Raw genomic sequence first — 23008 nt, forward strand, 5'->3', positions numbered from 1 at the left:
TATCTTCAGGATGAAGTCTGTGACAACATGTGCTGAACACAAGACTACCTGATAGGACTTCTCATTAGCAGGTGTGCGACAAAGCACAGTGGAGAACTCACCTGGCAGTGTGCTCTTGCATAGGGGTCTTTTGCTCCAGTAAGATTCTTGCTCTGTTTGTGCCATTATATAAACCACTTTTAAACATACAAAAACTATGCTGCGTCAGTTTATACCTTGACTTTCCCTTGATCAATGAACTTTTAAGCTGCCAGGCTTCAGTTCATGTAAATTACTGTTTCTGTCTCCTGCACTTCAAACCCTAATAAGCAGGCTTCTTGCCTCTGGATGCCAACTAATACATAGGGGCCAAAACCCACTTTGAAAAATTCTTGCTAGATGATTGTTTCAGATCATGGCAGCGGCCACCAGTGCTGCAGAATTCACATGAAAGCAGATACAAAAAGACAAGACTTTTCTGACTGAGAATTTTTAGGGAAAGAAAAGAAGGGGGTTTGGTGAGGATTTTTTGGTTGTGTTTTGGGGAGCATGGGGAGTTTTTTCCTGAGGCAAGATTGACACAGTATGGTAAGAGAGCAGCACAACTGTATGGAGGTAGTTCAGACTTTTTCCAATTAAATTGGAATGATTAATGAAGCTTTGTTAATCTGGGTCACTTTTGCATACCACAGAGGAGTGATAGATGTTCTTTTGCTAGCCTTGCAAATGGAAAGAATGCCAGAAGAATGTTAAAAGGAGTATATTTCTTATATTAGTGGTTTAGAGCACTTCTGGGGAGGATCTTTTGCCCTAAGGCATTCCTTAAGCATGTAAGCCAAGCTATACATACATGCATACATATAGATACATATGTGTAGATGTCACTGGGCAAACAAAAGAAGTGATTGTCAGAGCAGAAATCTTGACTGAAGATACTATTTTGTACCCTAACTAGCTAGTATTACTGTAAAATCCAGATCTCTAGTTTCCAGGCTCTAAATGCCAAGCAGGCTGGTCTCACCTAAAGAAGCAACTGGTATGTACTACTTGGATCTTCTTAGTTTCATTTCAGAAGCTAGTTCTCTTTATGCCTTCAAAAATTTGTTTTAAAGGCATAGGTGTGAATGTACTTCCACATTCTGGTAATTGTACGTTGTCCTGTTGTACATAAGATTGGGAATGGAATGATGCACAAAGCATTTCTAACGTAATGACCAGAGTCCATAAAGGTTTGTCTGAGTGAGCATCAGTTTTGCTGCAGTTCAAAACTTAAACAGCTGGCAAGGTTAGTTAAGAGTACGAAGCAAAGGCTGTTCTTCCTGTAGGGTTTTGATAGACCATTTTGCATAAACACAATATTCATCCTTACACTGCTAACTTTGCCCTAAAAATTACGAGACAACTTTACCAAAATGCTCCTTGACCACACAACTTTCATCTTGCACTTTTGCTTAATTTTGTTGCTAGTCCCGTACTGAATTTATCTGGAATGGAGTTAATTTTCTTTACATTAGCCCATAGGCTGCTGTAGTTTAGATGTATGACTAAACCAGCAGGGACAACACACCAGGAGTTCAGCTGTGCAGTGCTTGCACAGCATCAAGGTCTTCTCAGTTTCTCACTTTGTGACAGTGGTGAGTAGGCTGAAGGTGGGCAAGAGGCTGGGAGGGAACACGGTGGGGACAGCTGACGTGACTGACGAAAGGGATATTCCACACCATGTAAAGTTGTGCTCAGCACTAAACCTTGGGCAGGGGTAGGTCTCTCCAAAGCAGCTGTTGCGTGAGGACTGGTTGTCATTACTGTGGGGGTGGGAGGTGGTGAGTGAGTGTCTTTGCACAGCTTACACACACACACACAATTTTTCATTCATTTATTAAGCTGATTTGTTTCGGTCTGCACTTTTTTTTTGCTTTTGCTCCTCCAATTCTCTAGCCACCACAGGCCTGAAACTGCTAATGACAGAAAACATCAGGCAATAATGAATATAACATCCTTGTAAAGAAGTGTAACTTATTAAATGATCAGAGACCTCACAGAAGTTCCACACTCCTATACAGGTATAAAGTTATGCAATAAATTATGAGATTACTGATGAAATAATACGTGGGAGTAAAATTAGCTTATTTTGCATAATTCAAGGGTGGTTTTGGGGGTAGGATTACTTCTTTATTTTTTATAGTGAGAGGCGTAACAGGTGGCTGGAGCAATGAAGGAAGAGGACCAATAACACTCAGACTCAAGTCTTTCTCAGTTTTATTTCCTCAGGCTGAATTACTGTTTTGGCGCCAGCCAGCTACTTGGCACTGAATTGCTGCAAGAACAGCAGTGTGAACCAATAGGCTTTCTTCAGGAATCTTCTTGTAAACACAAAACCAAGAAAAACGGAAGCCAAATTGCTCCAAACCCAGGAATGAATCCTAGGTTACCTGAGAAAGAATTGCTTTTTATTTGCCATAAGCATTTAAAAAAACTATGGTATTGTCTTTGACTGATAGAATAAATCATTCAGACATAAACTAAGATAATAAATACGGTTGCTAAGGGAGTGACGACAGAATTTGCTGTCATGTAGCTAAACAAAAAAAGCTTCCCCATTAAGAGTAGATTCTGTGGACAATTAGAATATGCTGGTTACCTGCTTTAGGGAAACAGTTAACTTTGAGCCAAGGGTTTCTCATTCCCACAGAGCACACTGGGAAGGACGCTTACACGATACCGTGTGGGGTGATTGCTCCTGACCTTTGTGCAAACTGGACGTAGTTTACAATGTTGATATTCTTTCTAGGTTGCCCTCAGACATGCAAACCTGAGGAACAGTAACTGTAGATTTGCCTTGAGACCATCAGGACCATAAGTCAAAGACTGAGAAGCTCACAGGATCATTTTAAACCCTGGAATGTGCAAAATAACATCTGTATTCTGTTATTAGCCAGTAGCTTCTTTTTTTTTTTTTTTTTTCTCCATGCATGCAGCATGTTTTTTCTTTTTACAGAGACCTGTAAAGCAGGAAGTGCTAGAATGTAAGGATTTAATGAGAACAAAGTACACACAACAGTCTTTGTCATTGAAAGTCACTTTACTGATGTTACAGTATGTCAGTAACATTGAAAACCACAGGCATTTGTATTAAATACTCTCATGGAAGTGGATACCATGATGCTGTTATTAAAAGTGAGCAGGAATTTAGAACCCCAGATTACAATTATTTGATTTTATAAAAAGCAACATTTCGGTTAGCTACATGAAAGCCAGATTCATTCACTTCAACAGCCCAATGCCTGTGATGTTTTATGACAAAAATATCACACTCAAAGCTAGGAAGTTGTACATTGCAATGCTTCATTTTGGTATTTGTCAAAATCTTATGTTTCTACTACATCAGGTATGATTTTTTAAGGATTTTTAACAAGCAAAGACAACAATGTGATGTAAGTTGGTTATTTTCGCCAATACTAGCCAGCCCCAGTGGTGAAACGGGATTCTCATCACCTCTCTCAGTGTTTTACCAATCAGGGCTAGTATGAGTGAAAAAATAGCTAGCTTTGTTTTTCGTTCCTTTTTACAGCAATGCTCAAGTTAAACATCAGCACAAAATGAAGCTGGCAGAGGCAATGGGTATATACTGCCCCAAAAGCGTTGCTGAAAGAACTGCTCGTATTGTGTTTTCTCCAGCAGATTAAAAATTCTGTAATGTTTTGCTACTCTGAAAAAAATATTCTGCATTTATGCAACATTAAAAATAAGTACTGTATTCTATATAAAACACCATCTATTTTCATATATATTTATCCTTAAGGAAAGAAAAATCAGGTTATATATTCACAGTTTGAGTATGTTCTGGACTGTATTTCCAAGCATAAGATACACAGAATCTCTACACAGGCAGTGAGCAGGAGTCCTTGTACCAATAACTGAAAGCAATCAGCAACTGCTGTTCTACAGAGCCTTACAACAACGCATGGTTAGCTGCTTGCATCACTAGATGTACAAGGTCAGCCAGGCCTACACACAGAATTTCTAATGTGGTTGTAAAAATAGACTCTCCATGCCAAAATTAGAATATATAAGGTTTTAAGGCCTCGTGTTGACTGTTTTTTTAACCAAAACTTTATTTTTTTATTCAGAGGAATACAGAAACAGAAAAGCAAAAGCTTGTTGCTTTGACATTTTATGCTCTAGTAATTAAAAATAGTACAGACACCCATGCTTCTCCTTTAGAGAATGTGTTTACTTTTTAACTGCTCTGTGCTTCTTTTCCGCTGTCTTCCTTACCTCACTCTGAGTTAATATTGCAATAATGGCCTGTCTACATAGCAGTTCTTGAACAGTTTAAAGCTGGCTTAGCTGAAGTGATCTTGAAATGTGTGTAAATGGGATGTTAGAGAACTAAACCTGCCACAGCTGGCTAGGTGAGCCAGTTCTGAAGTTTCTCCAGTGTGAGCAAAGGACCACATTTCTGTGTTCTGCACTTATTTTTAGTGCTTGTTTTGGTTGAGATAACATATGAATGTTGTCTGTAGTAGTGCTTCTCCAAGTAGTTGCAGAAAACTTCTGGAATGACAAGATACTACATGTTGGGTGTATGAGTTACTGTTAAGAAAGCTGTAGTTGCCATCAGCATCCATACTTCCAGAACCAGAAATATTTTGTGTAAGCTGACTTGGAAAATACTCAGGTAAAAAAAGTTTTTTAGCACAGGTGACTGATAGAAACTATTACTTCCTCTCCTGTTTCTGATGAAACCACACTTAAGAGTCCTATCTATCTATATTGCAGCTACGTCGACACAATCAGTTGCGCTCTTTCCTTGTTTCCTGCTCTAGTAAGATAAGAGGCACATGCACACAGGAATGTTCCCTCACCAGGCAGTCACAGGATGACAAGCTGTACACATGTGCAGTTTATTCGTATTGGTCTTCAGGAAATCTGCTCAAAGCCAAATCCCATATTGCTGATAAATGTCATTATGCTTTGGAAACCATGCAGATAGTGGGTCATCAGCTCAGCAGTCTGATGAATAATCCATTCTGGGCAAAAAAAAACGGCTTCAGAGGACACCAGAATTCTCAAGCTCTAAAAAATGAGGCAAATAACCTTACATTGTGGTTGATAACAGTAGCCCAAACAGTCTGCTAATGATACAGATACTCAAATAACTTAGATAAAGGAGCAGATGATCTTTAGACTTGGAGCAAGAGAAACAGGACACAGCACAGCTTTCAGGTTCACAGACTGGGTGTTTAAAGAGGCTTAGCCTTCACCAGTGCTAAAGGGTGAGAAAGGCACAGGATGGCTGAGCCACAAAATGGTTTTACCTCTTCTCGTGGTTGAACCCCAAATGGCAACTAGGCACCACCACACATCGTTCATTCCCCCTTCTCCGACAGTGGGATGGGGGAGAGAATTGGAAGAATAAAAGTGAAAAAACTTGTGGGTTGAGAGAAGAACAGTTTAATAATTGAAATAAAATAATGATAATAGTAATAATATAAAAAGATAAATAAAACCTATGAAAGACAAGTGATGCAAATGAAAACAATTGCTCACCACCAAACGTCTGAAGCCCAGCCACTTAGCCAGCAGCAGCCTCCCCCTGCCAACCTTACCCCTAGTTTTATTGCTGAGCATAATGCCCTATGGTATGGGATATCCCTTGGGTCAGTTGGGGTCAGCTGTCCCGGCTGTCTCCCCTCCCAACCTCTTATGCACCCCCAGCCTACTTGCTGTTGGGGTGGGGTGAGAAGCAGAAAAAACCTTGACTCAGTAAGAACTAAAACATACCTGTGTTATCAACATTGTTTTCAGCACAAATCCAAAAACTAGCCTCATACCAGCTACTAAAAAGAAAAATTAACTCTACCCCAGTCAATACCAGCACACCAGTGGAAGCTGCACGAGACATGAGGCTCCATCACCTTCACTGTAGCGAGAGTAAAAGATGTATTAATGGCACTGGAGCAATCTTATCCAGGAAATTGTGGGGAAAAGTGATTGATGACTAATTTAGCAGCTTTTTGATCTTAGCCAACTAAGACAAGAGGCTGTTAGTGGTTGTAATTGTCATTCATGGAAATGCTTTTCAGTAGGAGTGGACAGGAAGAGAACAGGAGCTTGCTGAGTTTACCCTAGAGTGTGTGCAATTTTTATACCACAGCTAGGTATGGCATTCAATGCCAAAGCAAGCCCTAATTGCTAACTTGCTATCCTGGAAGATTATGGAGTCTCATCATTCCTTCACGTTACATCCTCTCCTATTTATTAATGAATTCATTAATGAAATTACTGTAATGTTGATCAGAATTTGTAGTATATGCATGCCTATAATAGTATACATACCCGTTCTTAGCTCTGGTCTTGAAAGCTGTTGTCACATTGGTGTTGACAAGACCACTCAGTTCATTTACAACCAGCAACAGGAATTCAGGTTAGAGAACTTCAGTACACTAGCTACTGACACACTTCCTTTCTAATTTTAATTCAGGCTCAAAGGCCCATTTGTTCATTAGCACACTCAAAATTACCTAGTGAGTTCATCAGCTTAGCAAGTTCAACATCTCATAAGTCAGGAATTCTATAAATCATTTTGAAGTAGCTATCTTCAAAGTCAAGTCACAGTTACCAGGTAACTGGCAAGTAGTGACTTAAGTTCACAACTTAAGCAAAGGCAGGCTGTATAAATTTAACAACTTCCTTAAAACTACTTATTTAAATGTAACAAAACTATGTGTAAATTATCAATCACAACCATTTCTGATATATTGCCTGAGTATATTCACCAAAAGTCTATAGTATGGATTACTGAAATTCTGGTTTCAACAAATACAGAATTAGCAAGTAAATTTTTACTTGTTAATCTGTGGCATCATTGTGCAGTATTATTATTTGGATACAATCTCTATTTTCCAGTCTCAATCAGTTAGTCATATTAATTTTATTTTAAATTATACAAGATTCTTCTCCCACATTGAAATACATAACACTAACTTAAGTACAGCTAGTCCTGCAGGTCCTATGCTCATATGGGCAATTATTTCCATTTGAGAAGATCTGGTAATGTTTCCACTTCAACAGGCATCTACAGCATAGCTAGCAATAACTAGTTCATTTATTAAAATCAAAATAAAAACAAAGTAAAACCATGAGTCTCAATGAGTCAAAGTGACTGAGCTATCTTATTGACAACGCAAGTACTCTGATATTTTAGACTGGATGAGGTATTATGCAACAATTTCTATTGCTATTGCCAGTGTAACTAACTACAGTGGATAAAAATACTTGCAAACTTCAAGCTTATTAATCTGTCAGCTTTCCAACACACTAAGTTTTAGAAGTAGAAAACCATAGAATGTAAGCCAAAGACTTCTCTCTTCAACCTCCGCTTTGGGCTTTGGAGGCCCACACAGTACTGCCAGTTCAGGTTTTGTGCAACAACAAGGTCTCCAGATTACCAACCTGATGCAAAATTCCCTGCAGAAGAATTCTGCAAGCACCCAAGTCCTGTGATGTTCTCACTCTAGACCATCAAAGTGAAAGTCAGCATTTATTTAACTTAAAACTCAGTGCTCATAACTAGACTTCCAGTCACTACATATCTACAAGTGTTAAACTGAGTTACACAACACAGTTAACTGGATAATCATATGCTACAAAGGAATTATACCAAAACAAGAGAGAAGTACATACTACATTGCAAATACAGTCAGGAGAGCCACTTGTTTGCAAACCGGGAGGCTATGAACATTACACAAAGAGCCAGTATGTTATATCCAGTTCTGTCTGCCAAATCTTGCTGCTTCTTGATAAGGCAAAATGGAAAGGGAAGAGTAAACAGTGGTAAACATAAAGTATGCACAGAAATCTAACAGGATTATTCAAAATTACATGCCAGTTTGTATCCAAACAAGGTACCATAAAAGGCACATGATGAACAGTCCAGTTATTAAAGACGAGATACTTAACATGGGAGAGAAAACAGCTTACAGGCGACAGAATAATGCACCAGCTGTTGGCTTAGCATAATATCCTACTGTGGGTGAACTCTTTGAAGGTCCTGCTCAAAAAGTCCAGTGGAATCAGTGAAAGACATACTGATTTCAAGCGACTGTGGCTCAGACCCTAATTTCATGAGCTACACGCTACCAAATATCTTTAACCCAGTTACCTACGCTCAAAGTAAATCTTTGCGAGAAATATTCTTCAGTTCTGATGGATATTTACTCTTCACAAAAGTGCAGAATCTTTTCCTAAAGCAATTACGAGTGACTGGCTCCTTCCAGATGGTCTGTTTGCATCCACTTGCACTCACTCATACTTGTCTTTCTCCAAAATACTTACCAGAACCTGTCAACCGTGAAAGAAAATCATTTGAACACCAAGGCAAATATTTTATCGTAATCCAACATACAGCCTGATCCTAAAATATAGTGCTTCTAAAAATCTTACATATTTTACAGTTGCTGACATCTTTAAACGTTTCTTAATTTAATCTTACATATATATGACTTTATCGAGAGACTTAGAAGTTAAAAAAATATATTAAAAGGCTGCAAGTGTTGGGTTCACTTATTAAAGGAAACATGAAAGAGGTAGAAGATTCAGAAACACCCTCGATGTTCCATTACAGTAACATCTAATTGATCATACAGCTGTTGGGCAAGGTATGCAATGGCACCACACAGAATTGGGTGGTTTGTTCTGCAGTGGTACTACCTGAAGCAAACAATTAGTCAATTTTGGAAAGCTGGAGAATTATAAACGGATTTAATATGGTCCAGTTTCTTACTGACTGCAAATTCCCCATCAAAGGACATTTGTTTTACGACAACCTTTAGAAGTCTCTTTAGGGTGTTAGAAATCTAACCATCCACTTATACACAAGATTAACATCTCCATAGTAAAGGATTTGCTCCCTCCACCCCATTTTTTTCAGGCTAAACTCACACTCAGTTTAATGCTCCCAAATTTGCCAAGGGGGTTCAGGGGCACCAAGCATAGCATTCAAGCACATGGTAAAGGCGATTCCAGTAACAAATAAAAGTTAAAAGACAGCAATGAAACTGGCCACTTGCCCAGCACTGTTATTATCTAGTGCAGTGAAATACTTTGCTTCTCATAAGCTACCCTTCACCATCTAAGACAGTGTCTGAAATGCTCTATCAAAAATACACAGTGACTCTCACCAGAAGGACTTCACATCACCACTTCCTGAACTGACTACTTAGAAGTATTCCCAAACGTCCAGTGAGTTTGGACTGCATGTTACTTAAAGATTCTGTCTCTGCAGCCTGCTGAATCAGCCTTGATTACAGCTGTGAGACATACCCTGGTCATCTCAGTGAAACACGGATTTTGGGTGGGTCCTCTCACGATGGTTTAAGACAAAGCGCTGCTGTACTGGTTTCTGCAGTCTGCCACAATTGAGATTGTCAAGACAGTATAAGATACTGAAAAGATAGAGTAGGTTTTGGTCAAACACCAGTTTCTGAGAGACTCCGGTTTACACTTCTGTACTTTCTGTATTTCCAAAGATGTCTGCTTGTAATACTAGAAAATCTGAAGTGTGATGCTGTTAGTCATGACTGTTTCTTCAGGCATTTGGCAAAATACACTTATGTATATAACAGCTATTTTTGACATTATCAAATGTTTACATATATACAATCTGTATACGGAGATTATAAACATGTAAAGTAAAAAAACCCAGATATAATCCTTGTTTGTTTGACATTTGCATCAAATAGTTGCCTTTCAAAGCTTGAAATCCTGTCACAAAAAAAAAACTATATTTCTTATTCCTGCATGCTAATTTCTACTACAGTATGTTGTTTATCCCTTACGTGTGGAAAGTAAAGAACACAAGGTTCATGCATACGGCGTACAAGTTTGCATCGGCTGGGCCCTCCAGCGGGGGGCGTTCCTGGCTCCACTGTGGTCTGACTCGGGACGGCAATAAACCAGAGATTAGGTGGGGCTGGCGCACAGACTGCAGCTGGCATTCTAGGTAACTGGATCTGTCATCCTGCAGAACAGCCTTGTCACATCCGGGCTATTATCCCGTGTTAATTGTTCTGATTTTGGTTGTTGTTCATCAAATCCATAAACACCAGTCAACAAAAAGGAAAGAAATAAAAATTAAAAAGCGGCTTTTTTTTCCTTCCAGATGAGAGGAGGTTCTCACTCTGATCACGGGCATCTCTGTTGAGCTTTTGAATTGACTGAAGAGCAGATGAATGTGCAATGACTCAGTGATGCTGAGTTTCTATAAAATTCGAAGTAAACAGTTCTGATGTCACCCCAGGAGTACAGTGCAGCTAAATGGACGTCTCCCATAGCTGGAGAGGGGGAAAAGGAATACAAACACACACTGAACACCAAGACAAACCAGGCTGTTATCCAAACACTATGAGAAGCTTGTTTGGGGAACTGCATCTACATCACTTGGGTCACCAGGGCTATGCTCCCAGTCTCTGGTGGGTATCTGTTCAGACCACAAAGTCATTTCAGCATTTCAGCATGATTTGCAGTCCGCACAGGTAATGTCCACAGTTTGAAGGAATCGTTGTAGCATCAAATTTGATGACAGCTTTTACCCTACAATTATGCTAACTAATATTAGTGTAGAGAGAATCTCCCACTCTCAGAAAGTGTCCCAAATAGAAATGGGGGCAGCAGCTTGCCGATTCCCTCAGCAGACTCTATTTGTCTTTACAAAAAGGACAGAGCAGTGATGTGAATCTTGTCTGCATCAAGAACATGAACTAAAGCTATCACAAGTAAAGGTCCTAAAGTAAATTTTAGGGACGGGGAGAGAGGGCAGTTGCTTATTCAAATATCTGCTGTATCTGAATTGGCACAAAGGAAGCAACAGCTAGTGCTGCCTTTTGGCAGCAGCTGGAAATCTCTCTGTGTGGAGCATCGCTATCCATCGCATGTTCCAGTGGTTCCTGCTCACCCTGGGCAGCTATAGTGGGCTCAGGTCAAAAAGCAGCAAAGCCTCTCCAAGTCTGCAAGGGGCTGATGCAAGCCCTCCACATCCTCCTTAACTGGAACTTTGACACCTTTCATTGAAGCCGGAAAGCAGCTATCCACCACCTTGAATGAGAGTTGCTGGCAGCATCAGCCCCTCCCCAGGAGGAGAGTCAGAAGCACTGCCTGCTCCAGGGCTGCCCCAGGCACGCTTTTCTCGAAATAAGAAAACTAGTGAAATCTGGGCTTCAGGCCATGTTTAACAGCAGCCTGAACAGGTATTTGTAAGTACAGCCACTGAGGCTGCCCTAATCACTGCCAGAGGCTCAGCCTTCAGCAGCCTCTGGAGTCACAGGTGAGAAGAAAATGCCTCTCACTGTCAGTCAAAGATGCGGATCTGCCACACTTTCCTTCTGAAAAACTACCAGTAAATTAAGTCACTGATGAAACGCAGAGAAGAGGGACACATACCCTGGCACTTTGCCTGTTGGCTTTTTTCTCCTCGTCAGGAAGAGGTGGCATTGGGTAAGGGTATTTTCTGCTGGAAGCAATAGATCCAGTGGACGAAGATGGAGACTTTGCAGGAGACAGTGTCCTGAGATGTTGAAACACACAAAATAAATGTGATGTCTTCGGGTTCTAGCACTGCAACAGCAACTGCCATTACTCTGAAGCTTGGTTCAGAACCAAGTATACAGCTTATTATTTAGGTCAATATTGAGGGGGATAAAGTTTTTTGTTTGATCAGTAGTCTAATAATTTCATAATACAAATAATGGTATCTATAGCTTACAGGAACACTGGAAGAAAAAATAAAATTTCCTACTTTGTATTAGAGTTGTATTGCATAACGAAACCAATTTCTTAAAATGTTTTATATGGTACTGTAATTAATCATTATAAAATTAACAAACCAAATCTGCAATTGAATAAATACGGAACTAAAAGACAGACATGGCACTATGAAGCCTAAATAGAAACAGTAATTGTATAAATACAAGCTGAACAATGTCTTCTGCCAGTGACTAAATGGCAATTATTAGTGTCTTTATGCATATCTTACACATCTCCTATACTGATAGAAATAAATATTTTATTTAATAACACATTTACACAAATGCATGCACTCAGAGGCCAAACTGTTAGTTGTGAAGTAACAAAGGCATATACAAAGTGCTAATAACAATTATCATACATGCAAGCATCATACAGTGCATATTGTTCCAGCCAAAGAAAGAGTCTGATGAGAATATACAAAAATGGACTGATTAGTCAATGGCAATCAGCATTTCTGTACAAGGTGAGTAGAGTAAGCAGGAGCAAGTAAATGTTTGTATCACATGAAAGGCATTCTTTTCATGTCAATACGGCAGAAGCACATTATTGACTGAAATTTTATTTATTATTTATTCATTTACTGTCTAGGTAAGGAAAAACTCTTGTGCTTCTGTTTTGAGATTCTGCACTTTTCCCACTTGAGAGGCTCCTATCAGGCTCTAAACCTGGGCAAAATAAAAGGGAAAAAAAGCGTCAAATAAAACTGAGCTACTCTGGCCTTCTCGTTATGTTTTGTAGACTGAGGGCATTTTTCTAATGAGGCCTCCCACTAGTGCAGGCACATCCTCCAGACCCTCCCTGAGCACTGCTACCTACCACCTTCTGATCTTAACACATCCCTGAAGACGGAAGGTTTCCCTCGATTTCTACAAACAGGTCTTCCAAGCCCCTCAAAGGCAGCAGGGGCTGCGTGTTGTGAAGCTTTAGATGCCAGTGATGAGCACCATTGCCAACACAGAATCATAGAATAGTTAGGGTTGGAAAGGACCTTAAGATCATCTAGTTCCAACCGCCCTGCCACAGGCAGGCACACCTCACACTAAACCATGTCACTCAAGGCTCTGTCCAACCTGGCCTTGAACACCACCAGGGATGGAGCATTCACAGCTTCCCTGGGCAACCCATTCCAGTGCCTCACCACCCTCACAGTAAAGAATTTCTTCCTTATATCCAATCTAAACTTCCCCTGTTTAAGTTTTAACCCATTGCCCCTTGTCCTGTCACTACAGTCCCTGATGAAGAGTCCATCCCCAGCATCCTTGTAGGCCCCCTTCAGATACTGGAAGGCTGCTATGAGGTCTCCACGCAGCCTTCTCTTCTCCAGGCTGAATAGCCCCAACTTTCTCAGCCTATCTACCTACGGGAGGTGCTCCAGTCCCCTGATCATCCTCGTGGCCCTCCTATGGATTTGTTCCAACAGTTCCATGTCCTTTTTATGTTGAGGACACCAGAACTGCACACAATACTCCAAGTGAGGTCTCCCGAGAGCAGAGTAGAGGGGCAGGATCACCTCCTTCAACCTGCTGGTCATGCTCCTTTTGATGCAGCCCAGGATACGGTTGGCTTTCTGGGCTGCGAGCGCACACTGAAGCCAGCTCATGTTCATTTTCTCATTGACCAACGTCCTTCTCCACAGGGCTGCTTTGAATCTCTTCTTTGCCCAACCCGTAGCTGTGCCTGGGATGGCTCCAACCCAGGTGTAGGACCTTGCACTTGGCATGGTTAAACTCCAAAACATCACTGATACCAAGGAGCCACAGGAGCCACCCTTGGCACACAGTCCCACTTCGCTGGCATTAGGATTTAAAGGATCAGGTCCTTCCACTACAGAGGATTACAGAGAAGGCAGGTACTCTTTTGTGTCTCGAAATGTTTTGTATCTCTAGTATTAAGTGAAATTTATTTACCTTTAAATAATTATTATTTTATTTTGGAGTAGTATACGATTTTGTTGTGTCTAACTCCCTAAAACAGCACAGTCTCTTGTCTCCCATACAAACAATGATTAAAGGCAGCCATGAGCACCAAGGTGTCAATGGAAATCACATGGTGAGAGCTCTCTAACCTAGCTCATGATGCTCTAATGCCTCATACGGTAGGTAACCCCTAAGTTCAACAGCACTTAAAAAATTAAGGTTGCTACAATTACCCAAACATGGAAGAGCACATCTTGAGCACATGCACTTTGATCGCCCATTAAGATGAATTGGACATACATGAATGTTTTCAGGGAGAAAATTTCAAACAGCTACTGCAGTGTAAAACAAGGTTTTCAGATATCCAGCATCACAGACCTGGGCACCAAACTGCACGTGCAAGAAAACAAGTTATTTAAAATAAATAAAAAATCCAGGGAAAGGTCCTCAGCAGTGCCCTGCAGCTCACTACCTGTACAAGTGCTCTCATCTCTGCTCACACTTGGACTAATAAAGACCTCTAATAAACTATTAGTAGATCTAGAAGGGGAAAAAAATAAGGGGAAGAGGAAGGGAGCAAGATAAGAGGAGCAGATTTTACATATTATGAGTAATCCAATTATTCATTAATTTTTGTCCCATAGCTGCAGCAGAATTTAAAATCTTCACGTTTAAATTTAGAACAATGCACATGGAGATTATAAGCAAGGAACACTGGGAGTGTTAGATCTGACTTGGCAAGCCCTATCAGAAAACTGCTTATACACACATGACAGCCAGGAGGTGGCACAAAAAATGAAGGCATCTTCCATCCTTTGGGCCACAACCAGGCACAACATCACCTCCTGCAGGCCACAGGCTCTTCCCATGAGGGGTTATTTTAGGCACCGCAAGAGAAACACATGATGACAAGGAAAGCCATGGCCAATCTACCTGTCCATCAGCCTGCATAGGTGATCCTGGAAGCAGCAATACCCCCAAGGATGGGGCATCTTGAATATTTTCCCCACACAGCAAGTCATCTGACCAGGATCCCTAGCTGAGCCTTTAGCCAGGCAGCTTCGTACCATAACTCAAACACACACTGCCTTCTCAAAAGATTTTGACGCCCAGAACCTCCAGTGTAATTGCCTACATTTCCTTTTTCTCAACACCCCTTCGCATTGCCTGCTCACCTACGGTTTGCACACCTAACTCGGTAGGCACATTGCTGCTCACCTGCACATGCAAAGCTACAGCCAAATACATTTGAGAATGCAGTTGCACACTTATAGAAGTGACCTTGCCCTCCCCTCACAGGGCCTTGCCACTTATTTCTGCTACACAGTTATATGCTGGTTTTTGTCATCTTTGGTGCCACCTAGTGAGACTGTGAAAACTAAGCTCACACATCTGTCGTAAGTGTAGTTGTTTGAGGTGGTTGATCACCTTTCAGGTTATGCCCTGCAATTGTGTATGTGCTGTGTATCCCAGATTTACATATACCTTAAATGAGAAAGAGCCAGACATGACCTTTCTCATTTACAGGATGGAAAAAGGACAGCATTCAAGGGACACTTGCAGGTAATGCTGGGGTTAAAGGGAGGCAAAACGTTGCAGTTTTGGTCAAGGGTGGGATCCATTTAAGCTTTCACTGGGGTTATAGTTCTCCTGCTATCAAATCCATTAGCTTTCATGCCAAATGCTGCTTCCAGCTGAAATCTATACAAGAAACAAAAACTTCATTCTGCTTTATACGTGGCACAACACAGATCCAGGGGTTTCACTGCCAACCCCAAATGAAGCCATGCACCTCAATGCGCTGCAAGAATTCTCATTTCTGACCACAAAGCAAGAGGTAGGGGCCACTTCATGTCCATCTTCTGTCCTGCAAGTTGAAACTAGGAGTGTGGGAAGACCTGTGATCCACAACAAAATAGCGCGGCAGCGGCAGAAGGTCTGCACGCACTGTCCTGCAGCCAGGAGCCTGCCTGCTTGGTCTTCTCCTCACCTGAATGGGGAGAGTGCTGGCCCACAAGAGATGGTGTGCAATGTGTCACTTGGTCACACAACTGAACATCTTATGACTTCGAGTGTCATTTTAGCTGTACCAAATGCAGGTGGCCCTGACAGATCTGAACTGTTCATAAGCTATGCTTGATTCTGTTTTGTAGACTGAAATAATTTAATGAAATGCAATTAACATTCAACCTGATGAAAGCATTTCAAGCCCAAATGTAAATACTACCAACTCAACCTATCCTTTCTTGCCGTGGGTTCAGCTCTTTGTAGGACATCATCAGCCTAAATTATCCTACGTTAGAAAGTTGGGATCTGCAAGTTAGATGTGGCCAAGCATTTTAACATTTTAAACACCGTTCCTTTTAAAAACCAGAGATGTGCAGATTTCCTCAGAAAGTGCAGCAGCAGAGGGGAGGCTCGGCTCCTGGGGTCTGCAGAAGAGGCAAAGGCTGTGGCCTGAGCTGTCCACTTTAAGCACAGCACAGCAAGGCCCCAGAAGCAAGCATTCACATGCTCTCCGGAATTATTCTCCCTAACTCTTGAAACGAAATCCTGACCCTTTTGACATCAATAGACACCATTTCCATTGTCTAATAAAGCAAATGTTTCGCTTTGGTTGTAATAGGGAAAACTTTTTCTTTAAGCACAGTCTAAAGCTGCTTCAGGGAGAGCCGGGAACTAATGGCTGGTCACAGCTCTGGCCTCAGCTGCATGCTCGCAGAAGGCAACAGACCTGGCAGAGCAGCAGAGCCAACTCTGCCTGACCATCAGCTGACAAGAAATAGAGGAAGAAGACAGCAAGAAGACCAAGGCACATTAAAAACAGGAGGAAAATGACAGCCTCTTGTTTCCTGAGTTCCATGCCCGCTGGCAGTGCCCTTCTGATACGGGACTGCCATTTTCTTTCTGGGTATGTGTCCTGTGTATCCACCTAAAAAGCCTGTTTTCTTGGTAAACTATTTTTATACTTAACTCCTACAGAAGCTCAGTTTCTGTAAATATTTGCATTAAATCAAATGTAGGCAGCTCAGTGCTTCAGAAGGTGCCTTCTAGACTTTTTTTTGTCTGTAACTGCCTATGGAAATAGCACATTTGGGGATTTTGACAGTTTATTTTCTGATACAATTGCGGTTCCTGAGTCTTTCGAGATTCAGTAAGGATTTCAAGTAATCCATAACCACATTTCACAAGGCCAATCTGTGCAGCAGCCGCTGTGATTGACAGTAACAAAAACAAGCAATAGTGTCACACTGGTAGAACAGTGCCCCTTGCAGCAAAGCCAAAATACGGGCAAGGCTTCCTAACTGGGTTTATTGCTGTGGTTACACAGCTATGGCCTGGCATGTAAAATTAAAATCTAGCCTAGACTTTGAGCAGGAAGATGAGATTTTTCTTTACAGATCTCATTTTTTTTACAGAAGGGAATCCCACAGCTGGGAGCCTTGTGGTGCCAGGGACACCAGCTACTATTATTACTATCATTAATAAAAAGTAATTATACAGAAATACCCACTAGACTTGTAGACAAAAAAAAAAAAATAACTAGGACACCAGGTGTACAAGGCTGGGTTTATACAGATGCTTTTCTAAGCTGATGGAGCAAGTCTTTGTGATGACTAATATCTCTATTTTCTAAAAAACTGTAATGTTCCTTGGAATTGTAGGAAGTGTTGTCATTTTTCCCGATTCTACTTCAAGTCTACCTGCAACAGCACCAGTCATCAACCCATTATTCCTAAAACTACAGAGAGACAAGCAAAACAGCAGTGCTACTTTCAGGATGTCTTGAAAAGAACAGAGAAATCAAAGAAGATCAGCAACAAAACTACTACTCAGCTAACTATCTGGTGTGAATGTATTATCCTTGGCTATGATTCTTCAAATGTAGTATCAGCTGCAGTCTGACTTCAGTCTGGATTTATCAAACAGGATTTGTCTTGTTTTGCTTGTGAATCACTTCACAAACCCTCCATATGATGTTCAGACACACCATTCTTGGGAACAATGCTTTCCTGTCCATGACAGATTAACCAAAATGGTACCCCAGTTTTGGGGAGAAATTGTTCAGTTCAACCTCCTTTAAGCCCATGGCAACTCATCCCAGGAGAAGATTCAATCCTTTGCCTTCCATAAATGTGCCTGCAGAACACTTCCCCGTGGTTACCTCAATTAGTTTACATATACAGGTTTCTAAATTTATTCTGGTTTCTTTCTCATTTCTAAAGCTAATGCTGCAGGCAGTGATTAGAAAGTTTCTATGGAGTAAAATTTTTAATTTATGTTTCATCTCTGCCGATATACAGCCCTTAAAATTCACATGGGTCAGCTAAATCTTCATCTACATGCAAAAAACCACTTCGTTTATCTCAAATATAATTAGAAATGTGACTCATTCAGTGCAAGAGCTGAAAGCCCTCAGAGGCAGGGCACACTCCATCAATTTAATCTAGTTACTAAATCAAGATATACTGATATTAAAAGACAAAAACCAAATCAAGAGTATCCACACAGGAATTTAAACCTGTTTAACTAAACCATTTCAAGTAACATATCTTAAACTGATGGTATCTTCATATTTCATCAATGCCTTTGCTTATTGCAACCAGAGGGTTTCTGATACAAACAACCTGAAAGACAGCTATGGGGTTAGGTTATGGTGGGTGACGGATGGCCTTGCCCAAAAAACAAAGTTCAAGAGGGTATTTTTAGGAAAAGGTTTGCAAATAAAAACACACCTCAGTTCCACTGTGAGATTGCCTAATTTCACCTTCCACTGACTTCTGGCCATTATCAGTCTTGGTCTGCTAGTCTAAAGGACTTCCCACAAAGATTTTGCTCCATATGCAGCTATGTGGATTTTATTATCAGGTAAGCATTTAGCTGCTCCATTAAACAGAACAGCTTGAGGCCCTGCATTCCCTTCAAAGGTGTTTCAGAGCCTAAATCTTCCTGTTTTTTGAACACGCTTGTTGAACTGCAGACACCAAAACTGGACCCTGTATCCCAACGATAAAACCAGCAATGGTAACACTACTGGACTCACATCGCCCTGCCTGAATGTCCAAGCACCAACAGAGAGAGACCTGCTCGATGCTGGCTGGCACAATCACAACTTCCTGTAAGCCTTGGATTCTCATATCAGGGATGTTCACTCCTTGTTCAGGAATGAGATAGGGACTGACAGGCTTAAATTTACCTCATTTGTCCTGTTTGTTCATCAGAAAGCCTTTCTGCAACTTACTTTGTGATTTAAGAGTTCTTGAAAACAAACACAAATGGTTTAACAAGTGACATCTTTATGCTCTTTCAAGACTTTGGGATACTTTTAAATCTAAAAATTGCTAAATTCCCTCCTTCTGTAATACCTGCCAGTGTTACTATTGGAATAGAAGTGTTTCATTAGCATCTTGCGATACAACTCCATCATGTGTTTTTTTTCCCAGATGCACACTGGACATTTTATAGTATTTGTCATAAATTGTCTCCCATTCTCTCCCATGCTCGCTGATTTTTTCTGCTGATGCAAACTTCTGTCTCAGCTGTGGGATTGTGTCTTTTGGGAATCTACTAAAATGTTCTCAGTCTCCTGCTTCATGTCTAATAAGGAGGCCAGCCTCATCATGCTTCCTCTCTTTAACTTGGAATGTATCAAATAATACACACATTCCCCTTTCAAAAACAAGTGACATTTTTGGTGAACCCTACGCTCACTTGTAACAGATTCATTGATGGTTCAATAAATAGAGCACAGAGTATATTCTCATACATTTAGTTTTCCAATTACAATATATAAATTATTTCATTGCAGGCTGAGGGTAAAATACCACTACTTTTTATTCTTTTTTCATTTAAATTTTAGTATGCACTATATAAGACAGTGGGTAGAGTCAGTGTATTATGAAACCATTTGCTTTAGTAAATTACATTCTATTTAATACTACTTTATTAGTGATAAATATGTCTCATGCCCATAAAACACTACTTGGCATAAAATGATGAGAAAGCTACTACAAGCTCTAGATGATGGTGGGAACGCATGCACTACACACACCCTTTTCAATGGCTTCATAAAAACATTCAGAAAAAGAATTGTAAATTGCACATGAAGCCAAAAACAGACATCAAAATGCAGCAAAAGAAGAGGGGCCCTTTGCACCTACAGTAACTTGTATTGATTTATACAAGGTAGGAGTCTCAAGATATTTGTATATGCTGGAACAGCTCTTAAAAATTATATAGAATTAATTTACAAAATACCTAAAGTATGGTCCTTCTGTGTTTTTATTCACATCTTCTACCCACTTAGCTACATTATATTCTCTTTTGAACCATGGGTTTAAATACCTGCAGAAAGCAATGGAAGGAACAGAGAAAGCAGAAGAACAAGAATAGAAAATCTGAGAACACACAGCACAAGCTTAGCAAGGATGTCTTCATCCCCAAAATGCAAGTGAATATGGCAAATAAATCAGTATGGATGCTGGGTGAGGACTAGGCAACGTGTACAACTGCATGAGAAAATCTGACCTACAACAAGGCTCATATCTTTGATTAATCTGGAAACTTTTTGGGATACATCATTCATTTCATGTCTTAAGGGTAAAATTCACTCCTATGCAGAGGGCCAGCATTAAGATCATGATTTTAACTCCTCTCATGATCTCAGAATAAGGATGAAGGGGCATTTTAACTCCAATCCTGCTGTTTGCTTGTTGAAGACACACATTTGCACCCATCTAGAATAAATTGCAAGATCACAGCTAAATGAGAACAGAAACTTTGGCTTGGCCCTTTCTACAGGAATGAATTTTAGCCTCAGTGTGTTAAAAGGCTTTAACTGTTGGACACTACAGTGGCAATTTTTACACTTACGTGCAAATAACCTTCTGATTTTTCAATGATCATTTAACTTGGTACAGGACCACAAGAAGCTTTAATGGAGGTGGGCTGCAGCGTTATCTCATATTTTACAGAAGCAAGATTAATACCAAAATCACACTTTTCAGGTAAAAAGTCTGAGCTACATTCCCAGTTACATGAAAACTATGATATAAAGACGGTGTTCAATTATCTGACAGTAATACTAATAGCGAAGAAGAAAATTCTTTTGTAACTGGTTTCTTCTTAGCTCTCAATAACAAGATTAGCAAATTTCTCCCCTTCTGTCATGTTAAGAAAGAAGGGCAATGTAGAAACAGGTGTCTCCCGGGTCCAATTTAAAGTCAGCTTTTGTTGCATAAGAATGGCAACAATTTAACAATTATTTGTGATAATCATAATTATATAATAGAGATTAGCACACTCTGAAATAGGAAACATATCGTAACCAAGTCAAAAAAAAGAAAGACAATTCCTCCTTAAGTTATTTTCGGTATTTCCGGGCCAGTTCTCACCACCCTTGTTTAGGAGAGTGACTCCAATGACCTCACACATGGGCACAGGCCTCGCAAGGGACTGCTCAGATGAAATAAAGTTGGGCCAGATCATGTTGTCCAGCCCCTACCATATTTCAAACCACATTGACAACAAAAGTGGCAGCACTTTTTCCACTTCTTTTGCTCCTTTTTTGCTCTGGAACTTCTCCTCCCCGCCCCGTGCAAGCACAGCCACAGCTCTCAGAAAGTACTCGCCCTCAGCCACAAGTGCTTCTAAGTAGCCTCCTCAGCTTGCTTATTTATCAGGAATCAGGAGTGCTTTATGCTTTCCAGCTTGGGCTTTCAGGGAAAGAAGATGTCAAAAGTGGTAGCGCAGCAATGATGAAACCACAAGTGAAGCAAGAGGCTGATGCCAGCATCACCAGGAACTAATAAACTTCTGTTTTAGCTTTAATTGTAGGTGTGACTACACATTTTCTAGTACTCGCTGCAGTACTTTTGACTTGCTTTTGCATATTTGAAAGGGTCTTTTGGTAACCATGAAACACTCCCGATCTGTCTTCCTGTGTTAGAAAACAAAGTGTAATGTATCAAAGCATGCAGTTGTTGCACAATCATGTTGCAGGGTTTCCTCGGTCAGGCTGTATTACAGACCGTCATTCACCAACTCATGTTGCAGAAAAGTTAAACTCCAGTTACTGCAGACCACTACGTGAGACCATTAGAAAGCTTTCAGGCTGATTTTCCTGGCCACATATTTATTAGTGGTGGCCAGAATGCACATTTTCTGGCAGAAATTTCACTTCAAAACATAGGTGTCCTTACATGTAAGCCTACAGCTAAACCAACAGCTCCATTTGGCTTGTAGCGCAACATGCAACAAGGCAAAAGACCTGGGCTCAAGAGTATCATACTCCTCAGGCTGGCAAGGAGGAAGGTTAGCTAGCGCTGCATCAGCAGGAGCACCTCCAAGCAGTCACGGTGTTTTGCCACAGTGAAACTATTGTATACTGAGGGAAGGGACTTTTCACAGGATAAAATGACAGCCCAGAATGCAGGGGCAGGTGAGACTGACCTGTGATCCCGACTCCCTGTTTGGGGGTGATCAGAACCCCCTGGGCTTATGCCTTGGGCCGGGATTTGGTGGGCGAGAGAAAGCCCAGGCTCAGATGCATGGGTTACCCTGCTGCAAAAAGACAATATATAATAGAAAGTCTAAGCCAAAGATGTTTGTATCAGTTATTACAACGAGGAAGACAAATGCTCATAGCAAAAGCAGTGCAAATTAACAAAGGTCAGAACCGCTATTTGGCAAAACGCATGTTCCCTGGGACTTGTTTTAAAACACAAGTTCCCAGTTAAACTGTCAGCTTATTCAGAAAACTCTCATTATCATTCCTGGATACGTCTAATTGATTTTAATAGAAAGCCTGTTTTATCAGGCCATTTCATCAACCCTGCTTCTGAAAAACCTGCAGAAACGTTCGGCCTGTTGGCATTCCTTCTGTGTGAACTGAACCGTCTGCCTTTAGTGAAGAAAACTAATTTTGTCTTGAAGCATGTAGAAACAATTAAAAACATCCCAAAAGAGCTTTAGCAGTCTCCATAGAGCTACATCCTTAGCAGAAGACTTGTTCATGTACCTCTTAGGGACAAGGGGTTGCACAGATGTATGAGCTGTCCCTTTTTCAGAAACTGCCCAACGTGCTTGCACCCCTCCTGTCAGTGCTGCTTGTGAGGGCTGCAGGGCTCACACCTTGCTCAGTACTTCAGAAATTTTGCTTAAATGATTAATGGCACGAGTCTCTATCTGGTGCTTGACTGTATAAAACAAAAAATCTTGTGCATAATATGTGCAGTTACTGCAGACTCATGCATATGTCAAATAATTTTGTAGGCAACTGTACTAGTGCACACCTTCTTACAAAAATT

General features: G+C 40.7%; 1 protein-coding gene across 1 annotated transcript in view; it reads right to left on the reverse strand.

Annotated features, from left to right (window-relative positions):
- Positions 1–10292: 10292 nt before the first annotated feature.
- Positions 10293–23008, reverse strand: part of ADAM22 (ADAM metallopeptidase domain 22) — a gene marked incomplete at both ends in the record, with an annotated part of 132212 nt that continues 119496 nt past the window's right edge. Inside the window, 4 exons of the mRNA XM_080611025.1 lie at positions 10293–10313; positions 11419–11542; positions 19959–20045; positions 22152–22262. Coding sequence (XP_080467151.1) covers positions 10293–10313; positions 11419–11542; positions 19959–20045; positions 22152–22262 — 343 coding nt within the window. The remainder of the gene's footprint in view (positions 10314–11418; positions 11543–19958; positions 20046–22151; positions 22263–23008) is intronic.

This window comes from Psittacula echo (assembly GCF_963264785.1).
Source record: "Psittacula echo genome assembly, chromosome: 2".
Classification (NCBI taxonomy): Eukaryota; Metazoa; Chordata; class Aves; order Psittaciformes; family Psittacidae; genus Psittacula; species Psittacula echo.